General features: G+C 42.3%; 1 protein-coding gene and 1 pseudogene across 6 annotated transcripts in view; one reads left to right on the top strand and one right to left on the bottom strand.

Moving 5' to 3' along the window:
* CCDC15 (coiled-coil domain containing 15) overlaps positions 1-15,610 on the bottom strand; it is a 43,706-nt gene extending 28,096 nt beyond the window's left edge. For 2 of the 6 annotated variants that reach the window (XM_036354005.1, XM_036354004.1), the window contains exons 1-4: positions 14,921-15,298; positions 12,357-12,506; positions 8,910-9,098; positions 2,160-2,273 (exon numbers count right to left, since the gene is read on the bottom strand). In XM_036354005.1, the coding sequence (XP_036209898.1) occupies positions 2,160-2,273; positions 8,910-9,098; positions 12,357-12,506; positions 14,921-15,178 (711 nt within the window). In that variant the 5' untranslated portion in view covers positions 15,179-15,298. Of the gene's footprint in view, positions 1-2,159; positions 2,274-8,909; positions 9,099-12,356; positions 12,507-14,920; positions 15,303-15,435 lie in introns of those variants that run through there. The other 4 variants (XM_036354002.1, XM_036353999.1, XM_036354001.1 and 1 more) reach the window with 3 other exon arrangements.
* LOC118678377 lies at positions 9,839-10,293 on the top strand (annotated as a pseudogene).
* Positions 15,611-24,284: the final 8,674 nt, after the last annotated feature.

Genomic DNA, 24,284 nt, shown 5'->3' on the forward strand with positions numbered 1-24,284 from the left:
ACACCTGAAAAATACACATGAATTCTCTGAAATCAAGCAGCAGCCTGAATTCATCATCATCGTCATCATCATCATCATAACGTATTACACTTAAATGGCATCTCTGACGTATCAGCTGGCTTATGCAAGGATGTTATCTCAGGCTTCATCCTCCTTCCTTCTACTGGATAATTATCTCAGTCAGACCTGTGAATAGTACTCTTTGTGGGGAAAAACAATTGAGCAGTTTGAACATGTTCCACACCATATAAAATATCAATCTCTAGCATCAAATAAGCCCTTTTCTCTGGTTTATTAGAATGTGTCCAATCGCCTCTTTCTAACAGTACCCTGGAGTCAGTCCGAATCTACAGTAGGTATGGAAAGTGTCAAGATACCAAGCCACTGAGAAGAATTTAGGCACAAAAGAAACTCTACCTTGAGTCTCAATACGGCAATGCTCTTTAGGAAAAGGTAACCAGTATGAATGCAACTAGATGGAATGCCATATATGGATACACACCGCTGCCCACTTGTATTTTGATATTTAAGTATAAATTTCTTAACACTGAGACGGAAGACAGTATAGTTTAGTATTCTACCAACTGCAAACATATAAGTGACAAGTGTTTTTGACTGTTGAGATACTTAAGAAAAAAATACAAAAATAAAATATATATGTATAATCTAGGAAAATATAAAAGAATGCTAATTAGGAAGCAAAACTGAGGAAGAACTAAATAAAACAGTCTATGGTAGCACAAAAAAAAAGTAAAAAAGCCTAATGGTCCATTTTTCTAGATGCTGCCTACCAAAACTTGAAATTAATCCCAAAATTATGTAAACAAAGGAAAGTAAAGGAGTTTAGCATCCAAATATGTGAACACTGAAATAAGTAGGCACCAAAACAGTGTTATTTTACAAGTATAGCCTTAAATATCCTTTTCAGTTTAGCTCCGCATTTGGGTTCCAATTATTCACTCTTATGTTATCTGTTGAATCAAAACAATTTCTTTCTTTTTAAAAAATAACAGTATTTTTTCCTAATTAGAAAGCAAAATATATACATTATAGAAAACATTTTAAGTAAAGAAAACCAAGAGAAGAAAATAAAAATCACCTGTAATACAACTACTCAGAAATGATCAGTATTAACTTCTTGATCCACTTCTTTCTAGGCTTTTGTCTATGCACACAGCATTCTCTCCCCATCTCTTTATTTTACTTTATTTTTTTTCATAGCACTTACTGTTAGAAATTATATTCTATATAGAATATAATAGATATCTCTTTATTATATGCCTCCCCACAGCACAGAAGCTTCTTGAGGGATCTTTGTCCATCTTTTCACCTGCTTCTAACACAGGGGTGGGCAAACTTTTTGACTCGAGGGCCACAATGGGTTCTTAAACTGGACCGGAGGGCCGGAACAAAAGCATGGATGGAGTGTTTGTGTGAACTAATATAAATTCAAAGTAAACATCATTACATAAAAGGGTACAGTTTTTTTTTTTTTTTAGTTTTATTCATTTCAAACGGCCCGTAGTTTGCCCACAGCTGTTCTAACACAATGTCTTGGCATTTGTAGATGTCCCATAAATATTTGTTGAAAGACTTTTTAAAATTGAGATTATGCCGAAACCGGTTTGGCTCAGTGGATACAGCGTCGGCCTGCGGACTGAAAGGTCCCAGGTTCGATTCCGGTCAAGGGCATGTACCTGGGTTGCAGGCATATCCCCAGTAGGAGATGTGCAGGAGGCAGCTGATCGATGTTTCTCTCTCATCGATGTTTCTCTCTCATCGATGTTTCTAACTCTCTATCTCTCTCCCTTCCTCTCTGTAAAAAATCAATATATTTTTTTAAAAAATCATTAAAAATAAATAAATAAATAAATAAATAAAATTGAGATTATATTGTATATAATTTTGTACCCTACTTTTTTCACTAAACTTTACCTCACAGACACTTTCCCTTGTCTTCAGATGTTCTCTGAAATCATGATAGTTTTTAGAATGGCTATATATAGGTGTATCATAATTTTTTAACCATTCCCTGCTATTGGATATTTAAGGTTATTTCCAATTATTTTACAGTTGTAAATAATGTTGAAATTAGATATAAATAAATCTTTATCTATATTTTTATCACTATTAAAAAAATTTATTAGAAGTTAATTTACCTGTTGGGCGGGACAGCTTTTCCTTGTATCATGTGGAAACACTGTTGCATATTTTTGATTCATAGTTTTAAAGGATGCCAGCTGGTGACGTGCCTGTTTCATGGTTTTCCTAAGCTGTCAGGGAAAAGGGGAAAAAAAGCAAACAAATGTCTTAATACCAAATTCACTAAAGTGTTCCAACAAGAACACAGGCCCCTATTATTAAGAAATTCGAGACCTAAGACAAGAGGATTACTTATAAAGGAGACTGTGACCTGTTGATAGTGTTTTTACATTATTTTTATTAAGAGACTGCATTTCATAACTTGTTTTAAGTGCTCAAATTTTTTTAAATAAGGTATGTTTTATACTCTGTACACAAAAATATCAGAACCTAAAAGTTTGAATTATTACACTAGAAATTATTGAACAGACTTATTACCTTCTGGTCCTTGCATGCCTAATTACCTTTTATCACTCCTTGCTAGATGTCTCTAATTCCTAATCCTCCTAAAATCCTTTTTTCCTATTTACATGAACCCTTCTTCACCCCTACATTTGAAGAGTGTAATTATTTAAAGTATTTTCTCAAATCTCCCTTCTTCCATGAAGCCTTCCTAAGTTACCTGAGGACACAAACTCCAACATCTCAACAGAACCAATTAGTTTTAAGTACTCTAAGTAACAGCTGATAATGAGTATTAATACCAAGTATGCTGACTTTGTGTTCATTCCTAATCTCTACCTACTAATTTCAGTAAGCATCTATTTTTAATTCTTTTTCAGAGAAGCACAGCCTACTCTATATTTCACAAATCTGTATAGAATGTTCCTTAAAGGAAAATACAGAAATGAACAAAGATCCTTTTATTTAGGCTGAGCACTACATATCATATGGGAGAAAAGCATATCCCTGTGGCACGCAGTGAAATTATGGCAAAGCAGGGACCAGTTCTAACCCAACCAGTGAAAGTTTAATGAGATTAGTTCTCCCTTGGAAGGAAAATCATGACTCTGATTTATAGATATCTATCTATATAAAACCCTAGACTGAATGGTGTAACCACCAGCAGAACGACCAGTTGTTATAATGTGCACTGACCACCAGGGGGCAGATGCTCAATGCCGGAGCTGCTCCCAGACCGCAGGGCCCAACTGGCTTCGGCAGTGGGGGGCAGGGCTGGCAAATGGGCGGCACCAGGCCAGCCAAGGCGGGTTAGTGGAGGCCCCCAATTGCCCCGTTGGTCACCCCACAGATTGGCCCTGATCGCCAGCCAGACCTAGGGACCCTATCCATGTACAGATTTCGTGCACCGGGCCTCTAGTAAATAGTAAATACTGTTGTGATTTTTACTAATAGTGAAGTAGGGATAAAAAACACTTTCACAACCAGCCCATTTTCCTTACAGCATATATCACCTGTTTTGTTCTTGCTTCTAGAATGTCTATACCTCTAACCAGAGAAATCTGCTTGAAACATCACTCTTTATTCGACTAGGAAGGAGATTTCTACATTTGGTTAGCACAGAGTAGCTACAGGGATCACAACAGTTACTTAAAATGCAAAAAGAGGTATATGTGCAGTTGAGGTTATAAAAAAATACAAAGCCATGATTATGTCTCCTTTTAAAAACATATTTTTTATTGATTTTATGAGAAAGGAAGGGAGAGGGATAGAGAGATAGAAACATCGATGAGAAAGAAACATCGATCGTCTGCCTCTGCATGTCCCCCTGGGAATTGAGCCTGAAACCCAGGCATGTGCCCTGACCGGGAATTGAACCGGCAACCCCTTGGTCCATGGGTCAATGATCAGCCACTGAGCCACACCAGCTGGTGAATATGCCTCCTTTTACTCATTGCCCAGTAGGATGCATGTTATTGCCCTACACAATGTAACAGATTTAAATGAGGATACATAATTTTCATTTCCCATTGAGTTTAAAACTCAATTAGAGTCACAGATTGATTTTAGTCCCATAAGCAGGAATTTCAAGTGGCCAAAGCAGTTGGAATATATATTATATTCATTCTTTTGCTCTGTCATTATCTAAACCCTTCATCAAACCTCAACCCAAAGGCCCTTTCAATGACCTGCTATGAGGACTGAACAATGGCTACCCAAAGATATCTGGTCCCAATACCTGAAACTTTTAAATGTTTCTTTATAAGGAAAAAGTGCCTTTGCAGATGTGATTAAGTTAAAGATCTTAAGATGAGGAAATAATACTGGATTATCCAGATGGGCCCTAAATGCAGGCACCCCAGTGGGGACCCCCACCCTGAAGGGTGTGTGACCAGCTGCAAACAGCCATCATCCCCTCACCCAGGCTGGCCAGGCACCCCAGTGGGGACCCCCACCCTGATCCAGGACACCCTTCAGGGCAAACCAGCCAGCCCCACCCATGCACCAGGCCTCTATCCTATATAGTAAAAGGGTAATATGCCTCCCAGCACCGGGATCAGCGGAGCCGCGAGGCCTCCCGGCACCGGGATCAGTGTGACAGGGGGCAGCACCCAAACCCCCTGATCGACCCTGCTCTGTGTGTGACAGGGTGCGGCGCCCCAACCCCCCCGCCCCACGGGCCCTGCTCTGTGTGTGATGGGGTAGAGCCATAACCTCCCCATTGGCCCTGCCCTGAGTGTGAGAGTGGCGGCGCCCCAACCACCTGATCGGCCCTGCCCTGAGTGTGAGAGTGGCAGCGCCCCAGCCCCCTGATCCGCCCTTCCCTGAGTGTGACAGGGGGCGGTTCCCCAACTCCCCTATTGGCCCTACTCTGTGAGTGACAGGGGGGAGCTCCTCAACCCCCTGATTGACCCTGCTCTGTGCGTGACAGGGTATGGAGCCCCAACCCCCCTGATGGGCCCTGCTCTGTGCGTGACAGGGGGCAGCGCCCCAACCCCCTGATTGGCCCTGCTCTGTGCATGACAGGGTACAGAGCCCCAACCCCCCTGATGGGCCCTGCTCTGTGCGTGACAGGGGGTGGCACCGCAACCTCCCCATAGACCCTGCCTTGAGTGTGACAGGGGGCAGTGCCCCAACCCCCTAATCGGCCCTACCCTGAGCATGACTGAGGGTGGCATCGCAACCTCCCAATCTGCCCTGCTCTGTGCATGACAGGGGAAAGCGCCCCAACTCCCCAATCGGCCCTGCTCTGAGCCCGACCAGGGGCTGCACCTAGGGATTGGGCCTGCCCTCTGCCACCCGGGAGCAGACCTAAGCCAGCAGGTCGTTATCTCCCGAGGGGTGCCAGACTGTGAGAGGGCACAGGCTGGGCTGAGGGACCCCCCCTGCCCCCGAGTGCACAAATTTTTGTGCACCGGGCCTCTAGTCCTATACAATAAAGAGCTAATATGCTAATGGTCGTGATGCCCTCATGCCCTAACGACCGTTCAGCAGGAGGCTGCCCACGGCAGGGCAGAGCCGCAGTGTTGCTCCAGAGACAGGGTGGCAGCAGGGAGGTGCCCGGAGGAGGCGGGACCATCCCGTGGTGGGGAGGGCAGGGGTGAGAGCCTGTAGTGCCCCCTTCACCAGTCCTTTGCCACCCACTGCTTGCACTCAGCACGCCCACTGCCCACCTGCCAGGGGAAGGAGCGCAGCGCGCACCACCAGGAAGCGGCACTCGAAACTCCACAGTAGGCGCAGGCTTCCACACTCTCCTCTGGCGCCATGATGGGGCGGAGCCCCCATGTTGCTCTGGAGATGGGACCAGCCCAAGGTGACTGGGGGGGGGGGGGGGGGACTGAGGGCGGGGCTTGAAGTGGATAGAGAAGGCCAGACGGGTCGGGGGCGGGGCCAGGCACGCTCAAGCTCTGGGTGGAGAGGTTAGGGTGTCAAGGCGGGGCAGTGGGTGGGTGGGCGGAGCCATGCAATTTCGAATACCAGGTCACTAGTATCCTTATAAGAGACAGAGGAAGATTTGACCCATAGGAGAGAAGGTGATGTGAAGACAGAGGCAGAGATTGGTATGATGTGGCCACAAGCAAAGGAATGCCAGCAGACATCAAAAGCTAGTAGAATCAAGGAATGTAAAAATCCAAAAGGAGAAAAATGATAGCTATAATCAAATACTTGATGTGTTCTTAGAGCTCACCATGGTATTTTATCCTCTATAACTTGAGAGTACAAAACTAGACCCAGAGTAAAAATTATAGATTTTTACTCAATATATTGAAAAAATATTTGTAATTATTTCAAACCTTATAATAATTAAAGTCTAAAAAGTGAGTTGATCAATGGTGGCAATGTTCTAGCAGAAATTAGAGGGCCATATGTATACTTGAAACACTATAAAAAGAATTCCTTAGAGAGAGAAAGGTTAGACTAGATAATGTCTTTCCTTCTCTAACATTTAATGTAAAGTGTAAATAAATTCAAATATATTAGAAACTTCAAACACATATAGAAGCAGACAGAATACTATAACTGTTGGCCAATCTTGTTTTATTTATAACCCTCTACTTCACCTCACCCTTACATTATTTTGAAATACAACCCAGATGTCAAACTATCAAACTATTTCATCCTTAAATCACAAGAAAATTGAAAAGTACACTTACATTCAGAAAGAGAATTACATCACTATTTACTCAACCAGTTCTAGATAAACTAAAGGCGGCTGTGCTTGAACAGTCTCACTGTCTAGCTCTTAGTGACATCTAGTGGATAAGAACTGCAACAGAAACGACAAACTTTAAAAAGTGTCTATTGTCATGGTGTTGTGTGGACAAAAGTTTATAGGCTTGAAGTAGTTTTCAGTGGTCGCCAACCTTTCGGACCTCACGGACCACTGGTTGGTGACCGCTGGTTTAAATCACTGAACATTTAGTAGTTCATCTTTTAAGAAAAAAACATACTATAAAAACTTTTAAAATTTTTGAAACTTTTAAGGCTTCTCATAACTTGATTTCCTCCTACCTAACCTCATTTTCTGTTTTTTCCTCTATAAACTAGCATTAGAAAGGTTCTATCACTTACTCCAAATATATCAAGCTTAATACATATTCCAGACTTTTAACTGTCCCTCCTATCTCAAAATTCTCTTGAATTTACTAATTCAATTCAGCTTAACAATTCAAAATATACAGCTCAATTCCACCTCTTCCAGGAATTCTTCCCTAACTATTCCTTTGGAATTTAAATTTTTTTCAACTGCTAAAACACAACTTTATCACCAAATACAGCAAGTATCTCTATATTAATATCTACTAAATTGGGGGTCTATTAGCTTTGTATGTCTACTTGTAAATATAAACCCACAAAGGGTCCTATTTCACATTTTATTAGTATCCCTACAATGTTGAACAAACAGTACATCTGGTGGACTGATCTATTTATGTTTTATAAAGATGAAGTAAAATTCTTACTTCAGTGGGATTTATAGCTACAAGGACCACAAAAGCAAGGACTGTGTCCGTCTTAATCAATTTTCTATCCCTTTTACTGTATGCAGTGCCTGGCTCAATAAATATTTGCCCAACAAATTATTCATAATCTTAATAAAAGAAAACAAAAATGATTATAAAAATGATGACTACAAACAGAACAAAGACAAGAAAAAGCTGTAGTTTTGGATAAAGAAAAAAATGTTTTTAAATATTTCAACATAACATGTGCTTATAAAGCTTTCCCTATTTATACTAATAGCACAATTGGATTTGCTTCATACTGTGATCAAACACGTTAGCCGTTACACAACTTTTATTTTCACAAAATCATCATTTTCCATATTTTGCTTTCCTCTCACTATCCCTAGGAATACAATTTTTAAATGGTAAGATGAAGATAATTCCCACAGCAGACCTGAAATATATGATATCAACTGGACAAAAGCTCAGGCATACTATGAATAGAGTTGACTGGATGGCATCAAGTGATTCAAGTGAAAGGATCTACTGATGGTGGTTAATTTTGAAATATCAGGTATATAAAATGAATCACTAAATAAAAGTTACAGGTAAAAAAACCTCTGAATGTGTTAATTAAGACTTTCCTATAATATTACTTGACTTTTAGAATTATTTATTATGAGAATCGGATTAAACGACAAAAAAAAAATTAACAAACGAAACCCCCCACATATGTAGTAACCTTTTTGCAACAGAGGTTAGGATCACCCTGCCCGTATGCTACAAACTGAGACAGAGGAAAGGAGAGAGAAAAAAACATTGATTTGTTGTTCTACTTATTTATGCATTCGCTGATTGATTCTTGTATGATCTCTACTGGGGATTAAACCCGCAACATTGGTGTATTAGATGACGCTCTAACCAACTGAGCTACCTGGCCAAAGCTCTTTCTAATAACTTTTGAACTTTAACACTTTGGCACCTTATATAAGATGATTCTAAATCGGGTGGGCAAACTTTTTGACTCGAGGGCCACAATGGGTTCTTAAACTGGACCGGAGGGCCGGAACAAAAGCATGGATGGAGTGTTTGTGTGAACTAATATAAATTCAAAGTAAACATCATTACATAAAAGGGTACAGTCTTTTTTTTTTTTTTAGTTTTATTCATTTCAAATGGGCCGGATCCGGCCACAGGCCGTAGTTTGCCCACGGCTGTTCTAAATTGTGTTACCAAAAACAAATATAATATATTTTAACATATATTAAAATAAACATCATCCCACTATTTCCCACTTTATAAAGATTTTTAAAAAGGTGAGAAAAAGTAAAGTTGAATGTGATACCTCCTAATCTCTACTTCATATCCTAATATGTCATACATCTAAAAAAAATTGTAGATATAAAATAAATATGTACTTACAGCCAGGGCGTGTTGTATTAATTGATTCTGATTCTCTCTGTCTTGTATTCCATCATCAAGCTTCTGGGAAGAAGGTGACCAAGCACTTCCAATAGCAGCATTCAAAGTCTTTGGAAAAATCGTTGTTCTTCTAGAAGTTAAGTGTTCTAGATCTGAAGGCAGCATACCTACAGTGTCTTCTTTTTCTGCCTATACAAAGGAAGAAAGAGTGACATGATTCTAGTGAGATTCCACCCCAACCCAGTACAAATAATGTCTATAAGCAGCCCAAAAGATTTAAAATTGGTGCCAGGGGGAGGTAGCAGAAATCTGGCAAAAGACATTTACCAGGCACTTACTATGTGCTAATAATTTACATTATCTCATCTAATTCTCACAACAGTCTTATGAGACAAGTATTATATCCCCACTTTATAGGTGAAGAAACTACAATCCAGAGAAGTTGTCATTAGCCCAAAGTTCACATTGCTAATAAAAAAAAACATAAGCCAGGTCAGCATCATGGAAAAGTGAGAAGACCCCTTTGCATATCCCCTTACATCTACAGCAAGTTAAACATCTATACCATCATATCCCATGATCAACTGGGATTCATTCCAGGGGTGCAAGGATGGTTCAACAGCCGCAAATTAATCAATGTGATATACCACATTAACAAAATGAAGGATAAAAATCACATAATTCTGCCCTAACCGGTTTGGCTCAGTGGATAGAGCATCGGCCTGCGGACTCAAGCGTCCCAGGTTTGATTCCGGTCAGGGCATGCACCTTGGTTGCAGGCACCTACCCAGTAGGGAGTGTACAGGAGGCAGCTGAACGATGTTTCTCTCTCATCGATGTTTCTAACTCTCTATCCCTCTACCTTCCTCTCTGTAAAAAAATAATAAAATGTGTATTTTTTTAAAATCACATAATTCCTTTTTACGAAGATGGCATCGAAAGCTAAGAAGGAAGCCCCTGCCCCTCCCAAAGCAAAGGCTTTGGAGGCAAAGAAAGCAGTGTTGAAAGGTGTCCACAGCCACAGACAAAAGATCTGCACGTCACCCATCTTCTGACAGCCAAAGACACTGAGGCTCCGAAGGCAGCCTAAATATTCTCGGAAGAGCGCACCCAGGAGAAACAAGCTTGACCACTATGCCATCATCAAATTCCCCTGACTACTGAGTCAGCCATGAAGAAGATAGAAGACAATAACACACTTGTGTTCATTGTCGATGTCAAGGCCAATAAGCACCAAATCAAACAGGCTGTGAAGAAGCTCTATGACATTGTTGTGGCCAACGTCAACACACTGATCAGGCCTGATGGAGAGAAGGCGGCATATGTTTGACTGGCTCCTGACTCTGATGCTTTGGGTGTTGCCAACAAAATTGGGATCATCTAAACTGAGTCCAGCTGCCTAATTCTAAATATTAAAAAAAAATCATGTAATTACCTCAAGAGATGCAGAAAAAGCATCTGACAAGTTATAATATATAATTATGAAAAAAAAACACCCTAAAAAAATGAGTATAGGAGGAAGTACCTCAACATAATAAAGGCCAATAAGATAAACCCACAGCTAAAATCATACTCAATGATAAGCTGAAAGCTCTTCCTTTAAGATTAGGAACAGACAAGATACCCACCTTACCTATTATTCAACAGAGTATTAGAAGTCCTAGCCAGAGCAAAAAGGCAGGAAAAAAATTAAAGACATCCAAATTCGAAGGAAAGAAGGAAAATTGTCACTAATTGCAATGACATGATTACATATATTGAAAACCCTAAAGACTCCACCAACAAACTACTAGAAATAATAAACAAATCACATTCCTCAACTCCAAACTTTACTACAGAGCTATAGTAACCAAAATGATATAGTATTGGCAGAAAAATAGGTATACAGACCAATGGAACAGAATTGAGAGCCCCAAAATAAACCTACATATGCATGGGCAACTAATTTACAACAAAGGAGCCAAAAATATACAATGGAGAAAGGAAAGTCTTTTCAATGAACAGTGCTGGGAAAACTGGACAGCCATATGCAAAAGAATGAAACTAGACCACTATCTTACATCATACACAAAAATTACTTAAAATTGAATAAAGACTTGAATCTAAGACCCGAAACAATAAAAATACATAGAAAAAAACTAAGTTCCCAGACATTGGTCTCAGAGATGTTTTTTGTGAATTTGACTCCAAAGGCAAGGAAAACAGAAGCAGAAATAAACAATTGGGGCTACAGCAAACTAAACAGCTTCTGCACAGCAAAAGAAACCATCAGCAAAACAAAAAGGCAACCACCAAATGGAAAAGATATTCACAAATGACACGTCCGATTAGGGATTAAAATCCGAAATATATAAAGAACTCATAAAACTCAATAACAACAACAAAAAACAACACAAAAAATCAGATTAAAAAATGGGCAGAGGATCTGAACGGCATTTCCCCAGGGAAGACATACAGATGGCCAACAGACATGAAAATATATTCAACATCACTAGTTATTAGAGAAATGCAAATCAAAACCACCTCATTCCTGCTAGAATGGCTATTTTAAAAAAGACAAGAAATAGTAAGTGTTGGAGAAGATACAGAGAAAAGAAACCCTTGTACACTGTTGGTGGGAATGCCCTTCTGAATGTAAATTGATGCAGCCACTATGGAAAACAGTATGGAGATTCTTTTAAAAATTAAGAATAGAACTATCATATGGTAGTTACCCAGCAATTCCTCTTCTGGGTATTTACATGAAAAATATAAAAACACTAATTCAAAAAAATATATGTATCCCTATGTTTACTACAGCATTATTTACAATAGCCAAGACATGGAAACAACCTAAGTGTTAGACATTAAAAAAAAATTGCCACTGTAGTAACATGAATGATCTTGAGGGTACAATGCTAAGTGAAATATGTCAGATGGAAAAAGACAAAAATTATATGACTTCACTTATATGTTGAATATCAAACAAAAAGTAACAAAACAAACAAAAACAAACTCATAGGCAACAGACAACAGAATAGTAGTTACCAGAGAGAAAGAGCAAAATGAGTAGAGACAGTCAAATATCTGATAACAGAAGAGAACTAAATTTTGGGTGGTGAGCATGTAATAGAGTACACAGATAATGAATTTTGTTGTACACCTGAAATTTATGTATTATTAACCAATGTTACCTCAATAAATTTAATTTTAAAAAATAGCATAAGCCCGAATTCAAACCCCAAAAGGAATCCAAAACATTGTTTTTAATTAGTAGAAGCAAAAAATGAGTCAGAACCACACAGGAATAAAACATGGTTTCTCTACATACAAATCTACTGCTCTCACCAGCAAATCAGATTACACAAAGTATGGAATCTAAAGAAAGTGAGCTGGTACTGTCATAGCTTATCTCAGAACACATACACTTCCCACTCACTCTTTACTCAGGGCTCACTTTGAACTTACTTCTTCATAGAACTTCTCAAGCTGTTGCTTTTTTTTTAGCCTAATTCGTTGATTTACTCGGTGTTTGGCTTGTCTCTGAAAACGCTTCAAAGCTTCTTGTTTTTTTCTTAACTGTTCCTTTAGTTCTTTCTCAATTACATATGCTGCAGTCTTTAAAGATGAAAGACAGAAAATGAACTTTAATGTCAACCGTTTTTCCCAATAGGGCTTTGTTATTAACACAAGTCAGGAAACAATCCTGAAAAAAATAACGCAGTTCTATAATCCAAAATTCCCAGTAGAGTAAGGAAATCACAGGAATTCAGAGGTTACAATCTAGTCATAGCTAGTGAGTGCTGAGAACTTCAAAGCAAATCACAAACTAAAAATTGTTATTTGGAGTACTCAAATCCAATCTGATTTTTTCACTGAACTGAGAACAGTGTCTTCATTAATTCTTAATGAATCAATTCAAATCCATCTTATGTTCTACATTTTCTAAAATAGTGAAACAGTCCAGACACACCAGATTGCTCATCACTCACCAAAATATCTTCTTCTAAAATGCCTTCATACTCAGAATTATGCTCCATTTTTAACCCCGCATGCCCTCCTGTACGCTCTATCTAGTAAAGAGCTGCTCCATCTCCAGACCATCTAATACCCACCTCCTAGTACCTCCTACAATCCTTTCTTCTCTCAGCTCTGTGACGCTTAGTACCTCTGATTAACGTTAACTGAGTACAGTGTTTCTTGATTCCTTCATTAGATTATGATCTCTTTGAGGGCAGGAAATGTATTTAATTCTCCTTTATTTCTTCTATAGTATATAACACAGAGACCTGAATATAAAGATACTTAATATCTGTGTAATGCTCAATTCCAATACATATCCTAAACAATTTGGAACATTTTATCGCACTTGAGTCCCTGATCAGTATTCACAGACTTATCTTTCTTCTTTAAATACCATAGTCTTAGCACTTAATTATACATTACCCAAACTCTTAAAATCCTTTCTGGAAATAAGCAGAGTAGAAATAAATGAATATATACATACATACATACTTAAAAACATAAATAAAATAAACACTGCATTACTATTTAACATTTACTTTAAACATCCCTCATTTCTCCTCTCATATTAAGGACCACTAAGTAAACGTACTTCATACTTTTCACCTTCATGCTCAGCACCCTGTCTATACTATACGTTCGGAAGACCTTCACACACTGTGTGCATTCCATAAATTCTTACAGAATGCCCATATTTGTTAGGAACTAAGATGAAGATGGAAATGTGTGATAAGTAAGATTTTTCCCCCTGTGATCCAAGAACTCACACTCCATCAGGAAAAGTAGATATGTAAACAACTTACGATGAATGTAATGTGTTAAGTGTCACAATAAAATCTGAACAAATAGCGAAGTGAAACCGTTTGGGTGAAAGACTATAAAAATCTTCTTACAAAGTTATCCTCATGCCCTAACCGGCTTGGCTCAGTGGATAGAGCGTCGGCCTGCGGACTCAAGGGTCCCAGGTTCGATTCCGGCCAAGGGCATGTACCTTGGTTGTGGGCACATGCCCAGCAGAGAGTGTGCAGGAGGCAGCTGATCGATGCTTCTCTCTCATCGATGTTTCTAACTATCTCTCTCCCTTTCTCTCTGTAAAAAATATATTTTAAAAAATTATCCTCATGTGTTACTTAGTAGTATGAGTCTAACCACGTAAACAGGCACACATGTAAACTTTGCAGAAGTTTCCCTTCATCTCCTTCCTCCCTGCCATCCTGTACTTACAGCGGATCCATTCTTTAAGGACCAACACAAGCTGTATTTCCTCATTCATTCATGCAACAAGTATTTCCCGAAGACCTACCATAAACCAGGACAGGAATGAACAGCACAGGAAGGCCTCTGTCCTCATGGAATTGATAGGCACACACTTCCTCAGAATCCCCGTCAGAATTCATCTTCCCCTCCTCTATTCTCTTACGGCCTGAATCTCCACGACCAAACTTATCTAAAACTGTAAGTGATGCCCTAGCCAGTTTGGCTCAGTGGATAGAGCCTCGACCTGTGGACGAAAGGGCCCCAGGTTCGATTCCCGTCCAGGGCACCTGCCCAGGTTGCTGGACTCGCTCCCCAGGAGGCAGCCAATCAATGATTCTCTCTTGTCACTGATGTTTCTATCTCTCTCTCCCTCTTCCTTCCTCTCTGAATAATAAAAAAATATATATTTTTAAGAAAAACTTCAAGCGATAATGAATGTTGCATGAAATGTGGCCAACTGCGGTCCTGACTACACTGTAGAAGAGATAGACCGTTGCCTATTGCTTGTGCATAACAAGCATTCAAGAGTTTGTGAAGTAAACTGAAATACATACATGTATACGTATGTGAGTTTTGGCAAATACACCCGTGATTGTTCTATAATGCTAATGCAAGAATATATTATTTATGACCGAAGAGAAATAGCATCCTCAGACTATTTATCTTTAAGCACCAGAGAGGCAAAAAGAAAAAAAGGGAAAGATGGGGGAGGAACCCCAGGATTTAGTATTTCGGTTCACACTGACACTCACATACGCTGTGTTTCCCGAACTGCGCGGCGAGGCAGGTTCCACCCACGCCCCCACTGGCACCACAGGCTGGTTCCTCTCCGCCAGCACTGCCAGCACGTCCTTGCTCTTCCGGGGGTTTAAGGCCAGGGGCAACTTTGGGGTGTTTCGACGCTTCTTGCGGGGGGCCATACTTGCTGAAATCTGTGACTCCTGCTTAGGACAAAGGACAAGCCTGTCATCTTCAAACGACCGCGTTAGAAGCTCAACTTCCGAACCCATGAGCCGCAGGCCCCTTGGAGAAGGCGGCCGCCGGACCAAGAGCAAGAACGGGGATTCCTGAAGAAAGTGCGAGGAAAGAACGGAAAAGCGGTGGGAAGGAATAAGAGGGGAGAAGGGGGGGGGGGTTCAAGATTGCCTGGGGATAGAAGGTTCTGACAGAGGACTGTACCCAGGGGCGGCACGGCGAGGTGAGACTGGGAGGACCGACCGCAGCAGCGGGATAGAACGGGGGCTGGGGGGGGGGGGGGGGGGGGAACCTGGGTCTGAGGGAGAGTCCAAATAATCCGTATCCGGTTACGGGGAAGACGCTGAATGAGGAGGGGGTCCCAGGACAGAGAGAAGCCACTTTCTGAGGCCTTGGGGTCCCGCTACCGCTGAGTTAGCGCCCGCAACTCGCCAAACTCAAACGCTACCCGGGACGCTAAACGAACCCCCGCCAGTCAACCGCCACTTCCGGTGGGGCGCCCCGCCCCTCGGCCTCTCTGAACCCGCCCCTTCCGGACTACCCGGGGGCGGGCGGATAAGGCGTGAGGGCGGAGTTCGGGCCTAGTCCGTCACTTCCGCTGAGGGGGCGGGACTTGTGAAGGCGCCAGGAACCCGGCGGAAGGGAGTGGGTGCGCGGGGTCGCTGTGTGGTGTACCCGGCCGCGCGCGCTGGTCTGAAGACACTGCTGAGCCCTAACCGGTTTGGCTCAGTGGATAGAGCGTCGGCCTGCGGACTGAAAGGTCCCAGGTTCGATTCCGGTCAAGGGCATGTACCTTGGTTGCGGGCACATCCCCACTAGGAGGTGTGCAGGAAGCAGCTGATCGAAGTTTCTAACTCTCTATCCCTCTCTCTTCCTCTCTGTAAGAAATCAATAAAAAAATAAATATATTTTCGCCCTGATCGGTTTGGCTCAGTGGATAGAGCGTCGGCCTGCGGACTGAAGGGTCCCGGGTTCGATTCCGATCAAGGGCATGTACCTTGGTTGCGGGCGCGTCCCCAATGGGGGGTGTGCAGGAGGCAGCTAATCGATGTTTCTCTCTCATTGATGTTTCTGGCTCTCTGTCCCTCTCCCTTCCTCTCTGTAAGAAATCAATAAAATATATATTTTTTTTAAAAGATTGCAGCACACTTTGATTGTTGTTGATGGGAATTACCCAATAAATAGGAGAAAACTGATGATAGAGGAGAGAGATGGGATAATGTTTGCATCTACGTCCTTAAGTGGAGAAGAGGAAATGGGAATCTAGTGATCAGGTGGAGGCAGGGTTTCTTCTTATGTTGAATCCTTGTATCACGATCTATCTTCTTAGTGTCCCTGGACTCACTACTGGGAACCCAATTTTTCTCTTGCTAACTAAGCTTTGTTTTCTACAGTCCCTTTTGCCCACCTTATCCTCTGCTTCACATCTTATTTCAGAGCCTTCCTTTTTCATACTGGTTTTTCCTCCTGGGCCTGACTGAATGCAACTTCTTTCAGGAGTATAGTATGGACACTAGGCAAAGAAGCACAGGCTGAGTTGGAACTATGCAGACTTAACCTCCATGTTTCTCCTTGAAAAAAAAATCCTAAACACAGAGTTGTTAGAAGAGTAAATAATATTTGAAAAGACGGTTTGTAAGGGGCAATGCAAATGTATTACCAATTATACTTACTTATAGAATTAGACGCTGCTTTTCCAACTATATTTAAGCCCCTAGACAGGGATTGATTGTCTTCTTCTACTTTTGAATGAGCCTCCTTCCACCCTACCTTCCTCCCACTCCTCTTAGTGTTAGTGTAGGTAGCTAGTTAGTATCAATAAAGGAAGGGGGCAAATAGAATCAGACAATAAGCCTAATAAATTAGGGAGTTGAACCAGAAGGTAAGCCTGGTTCACTAGGAAGCCACAGCATTCAAAGGCTCCCCAGGGGACTGACACATCCTTGGCAGAAGGGACTTGATCTCATCCTGCCTTGTAGCAGGATTGGAGGGTTCGGGGGAGGAGGAGTGCATTCATCTTGGGCACATGCCCAATAGAAGCCAAGATGGTGCAGGGGGAGGTAGGCACATGTGCAGTAGAAACCAGATGACAGCATCAGAACATTAGGACTTGCAGCAGTAAAAGCCAAGATGGTGACCATAAAGGGGAGGTCTCTAGCCTGGGGAAAGAATCAGATTGGATAAGGGACACAGAACCCCAGAAAATCTAGGAAATGGATTGATTAGGAGGAGGATCCAGCACAACCCCTGAAGGATTGGGAAAGAGATTGGTCAGTTTGAAAGACCGGATAATATAATCAAAGCTTAACATAGGCCTTCTCTCTCTCTCTCTCTCTCTCTCTCTCTCTCTCTCTCTCTCTCTCTCTCTCTCTCTCCCTCTCTCTGTAACATGTGTTCATGAGGGCCCAAGTGAGGGCCCCAAGCGTGAACCTGGAAACAGCAAGGCATCATTGGCTGAAGCACAGCTGGGAACAGAGGCTAAGCCAGCTGGATGGGGTCAGAGACGGAACTGGGCTAAGCTTTGGCATGGATTGAACCAATGGCACAAAATTTCTGGACCCTGGCCCTTCTTCTGGGCTTGATGAAAACAAGGCTGGACTTCTTCCACGTGGGATGGATGGAGATAAGACATGATGGACCTAGCGGCAGTCTTTTATTTGTACCCCAATCTTACCACTACACCCTCCCATGTGTCGGTTCCTAGAAATGCTTTTCTTGGTACTTTGTGGAAGGACCCCATTTCCACCAGCAACATTACTAATCTCTGGAACTTGGAGTGCTCTTCACACAGCAGACTAGCTGATTTCCACTTCGGCCCCTCCCTCTTTGAAAAGAGGCGAGAGATGGAGGATGGGAGAGAATCCTTCCCGGACATGGTTGGTGAGAGGACACCATCTGAGGATCCAGGAGAAGGAAAACAATGAAGCCTTTCATGAGTTGGGGGTATTTGTGGCTTCCCCATGATTTTTCAATCTGTTTTTATTTAAGCACTGAAGCTTTAGAAGAACAGGACTCCAGAAATGTTCTCTAGAATGCCCTCACTACAGCTTAAATAGGTCAGCAAACTGGATCTTTCCATCACTTGAAAGCCAATTAATTTCTCCTCTTTGTTCCACTGGAGAGCTGCTGAATAGGGCACGTTCAGCAACCATGGACACAAGCCCGAGTTCCCCTCAGTTTCCGAGGGGGCTGGCATTCTATTCAGAAATCAAATATTTACTCTCAGCATAAAAGGCTGTGATGTTTTTCAGTTTTCCAGTATGGAAACGGGAGCACCTCCTCTGCCTTACAGAAACGCACCCAGGACCCCATGCCGCCCCGCACCCTGATCACATACTTCTCCGAGCAAACCCATACCTTTTGAGACATCATCTCTCTGCAGAATGCTCTTCCTCTGAGTGACCCCCCACAGTTACAGAAATCTGCAGGCAGCAAAACCAACATTCAGGATGAGGCTATGGGAAGGCTTTGACTCCATCTCCACTTTCTATTTGATGTTTCTCAACAGCAAGCCAGAGCAGGGCTACCTAGGAGAACTTCAAAAAAGAAAAAGAAAAGAAAAAAATGCCCTCACGAGGGCCATTCCTCCAGGGCCACACACAAAAAAACTTGTTTAGTTCCAAAGAGAGTTAGCTAATCTGTCTTTTTTGGTGGCTACTAGAACAGCAAGGCTCTGCCTCCTCAGTACAAAGCCTCACACATTCCTTGTTTCCCAGGCAATGCCACAGCTCTACAAACTCTCTGGCTGGCTTGGCCTCCTGGATTCTCTCTCTCTCTCTCTCTCTCTCTCTCTCTCTCTCTCTCTCTCTCTCTCTCAGTTATGGTAGGGACCGCTCTAACACCGTTCACCTATAGGCTTATGGAACAAAGAATCAAAAATAACTTCAGCAGTAATAGGGGCACAAGGAGTAGAAAGGCCACCTTCCATCATGTAGCTTAGTCAGAGAGCAAAGGCTACGGGTAAAAGGTCAGACCAAGCCTGAAACACACACACACACACACACACACACACACACACACACACACACAGGGAATGTCCCACTGAGGAATTAGGGAGGTAGTCCAACTCTGACCTATTTAAGCTCTGTTGGAGTTCAAACAGGGTCTCTAATCCAAGTTCTGACTCGTAGTTGCTAGATGACCTTTGCAAGTGACTAAGTTCTTAAATCTTAGCTTTTCCCGTTTGTAAAATGAAGATATAATCTCTACCTAAAAGGAATATTGGGAGAATTAAATAGGTATAAAGTGCCTGACAGTAAAGTGAGGAGTAGCTCACACACACACACACACACACACACACACACACACACAGAAGTTAGAGGAGGGAAGGTGTGGACAAGATGCCTCCATGTGAGAATCAGCCAGCAGTCCGAGGAATTAGCTTCCCCTCTCCCCTCCGAAGCTGCCCTCAGCCTACATCTGATGGTGACTAAATAGCCCAATTCCCTGGCCCCTTGGATGGGATAACTCTGAGGCATAGTCTTCATTATCTCCCAGAATTCCCTGAAAGGATTAAGCTGTTGCTGCCCGTGATGGGCATTTGATTGCTATGTAGCCTTTATTGGTTTCCTGCCCTTCCATGTCTCATTTCCCCAATATACTACCTGGTTTTACTAGGATCACCTTTTGAATAAACCAACTTCTTATCTCAGGGTCTGCCTCTGGAGGAACCCAAACTAAGGTACCAATATTCAAATTTCCAAAGTCCTAGGTCAGGACAATCTTTGACTCCCAACTCATGCTTTCTCAGTATATAATCTCTCTCTCTCTCTCTCTCTCTCTCTCTCTCTCTCTCTCTCTCTCTCTCTCATCTCCTGTATTAGTTTTTTCTTTTATATTTATTGTTCATCTTTAATACCGATTTAACTGGATGTCGTGTATTTTTTTTAAAATATGTTTTTATTGATTTAAGAGAGGAAGAGAGAGAGACAGAAATATCAATGATGAGGGAAAATCATTGATCGGCTGCCTCCTGCACTCCCCACACTGGGGACCAAGCCCACAACCATGGTAATGAAACCATGACCTCCTGGTTCATAGGTCAAAGCTCAACCACTGAGCCACACCAGCCAGGCTCTCCTGTATTAGTTTTCTATGTTGTATAACAAATTACCACAAATTAAGCATCTTGAACAGACATGCATTTATTACCTTACAGTTCCTGTGGGTCAGGAGTACAGGCACAGCTCAGTGGATCTTCTGCTCAAGGTTTCAAAAGACTTCAGTGAAGGTGTTGGCTGGTGGGCATTCCTCTCTGGAGCTTGGGATCCTCTTTCAAGCTCACGTGGTTGTTAGAAGAATTCACTTTCTTGTGATTGTGGGAGTGAGGTCCCTATTATCTTGCCAGCTGTTGGCTAAGGGTTGCTCTCAGCAACTAGGCTGCCAGCCATTGCTTGCCATGTGGCCCTTTCATACCATGGCAGTTATTTTATTAGCTGAACAATCTCTCTCTCTCTCTCTCTCTCTCTCTCTCTCTCTCTCTCTCTCTCTCTCTCTCTCTCTCCCTCCCTTTCTCTCTCTCTCCTGCTAAGTCTGGGTCTTACATCATATCACCTAATCAAGGGAGTGCCTATCCTATCACCTTAGCTATATTCAATCAGCTAGAAACAAGCGCACATATTGATTTGTGTGTAGTAAACTCTTCAGAAGTCGGAAGAGGAAGGGTTTTTAGTGTAGCAATGCAAGCTGTTCACGTTTTCCTCAGCTCCCCACCAAGTTGCTCTCCCATTCCCTCTCCCCTTCTTCATTTCTCACCCCTAATCTTTCCCCATCACCAAAGTCCTGTTTATTTCTAATGCACAGTGGTTTATCTTTTTGTTCCTTGACTACTTGTGCTTAAGGTTTTACCTTCCACTCCATATGGCATACCTAAATATTTTTCTTGTTAAAGACAGTTCCCTCTGTAAGAGGGATTTGGGTGTCATTTTTGGAAGATTTTTTCCATTCTGCTATGAAAAATTATTTACAATTTAGTGGAGGAGGCACAGATATGACTCAATAGCAGGAAGTGAATGAAGAAAAGGTGGGGGGGGGATGCTAAATATAAAAATCACCACTGATGTTACGCCATTAGTAAGGCCAAAACCTCTCTAGTAATGTCAGTGCCAGAACATTCTTCCTGGAGCCTGGGAACAAAGGAATAGGCCAAGTGGGTGGGGACATCCTGAAATCTAACGGTAGAGGGTGTGGAGGAAAGGGAACCCTTGTGCACTGTCGGTGGGAATGCAGATGGGTGCAGCCACTGGGGAACGCAGTACAAAGATACTTCAAAAAATTAAAAACGGAACTGCCTATGACCCAGCACTTTCACTTCTGAGAATTTATCTGATTAAACCTGAACCACTAATTCGAAAAAAATATATATGCATCCCTGTGTTCATTGCAGCATTATTTACAATAGTCAAGATTTGGAAGCAGCCTAATTGTCCATCAGTAGATGAGTGGATAAAACAGCTGTAGTACATTTACACAATTGAATACTACTCAGTCATAAAAAGGAAGAAAATTTTACCCTTTGTGACAACCTGGATGGACCCGGAGAATATTATGCTAAGTGAAATAAGACAAAGACAAGTACCATATCATTTCACTCATATGTGGAATCTAATGAACAAACTGAACTAACAAGCAAAATAGAAACAGATTCATACATAGAGAGCAGGCAGACAACTCTTAGGGGAGGTGAAAGTATTGACCAAAAAAGAAAAAAAAAAGGAAACTCATGTACACAGACAACAGTGTGGTGATTGTGTGTGTGGGGGGGGGGGGGGGAGTGGGTGGATGTAGAAGAGGGTATAGGGGGATAAATGGAAAATAAAATAAAATTGGTCATTATTTACATATCGTGTGTGTGTGTGTGTTTGTGTGTGTGTGTGTGTGTGTGTGTGTGTTGGGGCTCCATTCTGAGCTTCAGGAACACATCTGAGTGCTCACCACAGAGGTCTGAGTTCAGCAGGCCAGGGCTGCCATGGGTGCAGGGATGAGGAGTCAGGATCCCAGAGTCCCAGAGAAGGTGCCAAATAGGAATGTGCAACTCTGTGCAGCAGAAGGGCCAGGAGGACTGACCGGCCTGTGCTGCTCAGAAGAGGACAATGCCCTTGAAAATGCATCTGTTGAAATGCTCAGAGGAGGAAGGGGCATGGCCTTGGCTAAGCTAGGCCATTACCGCTGTCAGTCAAGCATCTGTCCACACCATTGTTTTAGCAGCCACATTATACAGAATTCAAAACCAGGCCCTGCGAGGAGACCTGTAAGAGTGGAGAGTTACAGTTTCTGCCCCAGAGAGTTTCCCAGGATAATGAGGAGATGGCTGCAGTAACCACATTTTCTGATTCAAAAATCGGACAGGCAGACTGACAAGTATAAATATACTTTTGAAGTTAAGATATGTAATGCTTATAATCAGGATGTAAATAAACAACAGCACACAGCCCACATTGTCAACAATTATATGGGACAGACATCCAGGGAAAGAAAACACACAGAACACATGGAAAGATAAAACAAGATAAGCAAGGACAGCTGAGGTCAATGTTATGTGTGAGAACAACTTGGCTTGACTGTTGACTTATGTCTCTGTAACCCAATTGCCTACAGCCTATTGGATCAATGGCCCCCTCAAAGCGAATTCGTTACTTCTGGGAATTCACAAAGGGGTGTCTCGTGTCTTCACAAAGTGGTCTGTCCTCGGCAGTCATTAGTTGGTGCCCTCCCTGCTCTCACTCCTCTATCCCAGTTCCCTCTCACAGTTGTTCTTTATTCTCTCCATTTATATCTGTAAAGGACATCTATCCATGTTCTTTATTCTTGAGAAACTGCCTCGATTTCTCGTCCATTCAATATTCAGTAACTCTATTTACAATATTCAGCACCTACTGTGTTTCCTGCCCTGTATGAGGCAGTAGGGCTACAGAGACCAGTAGACACGATCTTTCAATCGAAGAGCTCTCTACTCACTAGCAGAGAAAGTACATAAGCAGATGATATGAACTTCCATAGGTCTACTCATCTTAAAAAGACCTGAAAGAGGGCTGCAGAATGGCTCCTTCTACACTCAGACGTGCAAAGGAACTGTAGTACCTTTGTGCCTTTGCAGCTGCTCTTATCTTCCCATGAGCTTCCCACCCCCAGGGCAGCAAAGGAAACTAAATGTTAATCCATCCTGAGAAGCTCAGTTTGACCAACCACTTTAACATTCTCTTAAAGAAGCTAAGTCTCGCCGAAACCGGTTTGGCTCAGTGGATAGAGCGTCGGCTTGCGGACTGAGGGGTCCCGGGTTCGATTCCGGTCAAGGGCTTGTACCTGGGTTGCGGGCATATCCCCAGTAGGGGGCGTGCTGGAGGCAGCTGATCGATGTTTCTCTCTCATCGATGTTTCTAACTCTCTATCCTTCTCCCTTCCTCTCTGTAAAAAATCAATAAAAAATATGTTTAAAAAAAAAAAGAAGCTAATTGCTTAATCAGTGATTCACTTCCTCCCCAACCCAGGTCCTGTCTAAGAAGGTTGGGGGTAGTCTAAGTGATGCGGCTTCGGTGACCTTATAGCAACGGAAGGAGACAATGTGCATGGACTTATGTGGACTCAGGATTCCCACTGGTCTCGGATGAGCTATATGTATGACTCCCACCAGGTCAGCTGGTGGCCCCAGTCATTGCCTGCATAGTGTGACCCTTTGCTCCAAGTCAGCCCTCTGTAGGTTCTTTACCCTCTCAGTATCTCCAGGTCTTCTCAAGAGAGCTTGTGGGCACTTTGAAGCATTTACATATTCTGCGTGGGTATAAGCCGAAAGTTCATTTCTAGGGCAGGGAAAGGGGGGATGTTGAGACTTTAAATCCCTCTTCAGTCTTCCTCTGTCACATTTAAAATATATATATATAATTTCAGAGAGGGAGATAGATAGAAACATCAGTGATGAGAGAGAATCATCAATTGGCTACCTCCTGCATGCACCCCACTGGGAATCGATCCTGCAACCCCAGCTTGTGCCCTGACGGGGAATCGAACCGTGACCTCCTGGTTCATAGGTCGAACGCTCAACCACTGAGCAACACCAGCTGGGCTCCTCTGTCACATTTTTCTTTTCACAGTCTTCAGGCTAAAAAAGGCAGACCTCAGACTATTCCTGAACATCATATACTCTTT

The sequence above is a fragment of the Myotis myotis genome, unplaced genomic scaffold, assembly GCF_014108235.1.
Source record: "Myotis myotis isolate mMyoMyo1 unplaced genomic scaffold, mMyoMyo1.p scaffold_m19_p_20, whole genome shotgun sequence".
NCBI lineage: Eukaryota > Metazoa > Chordata > Mammalia > Chiroptera > Vespertilionidae > Myotis > Myotis myotis.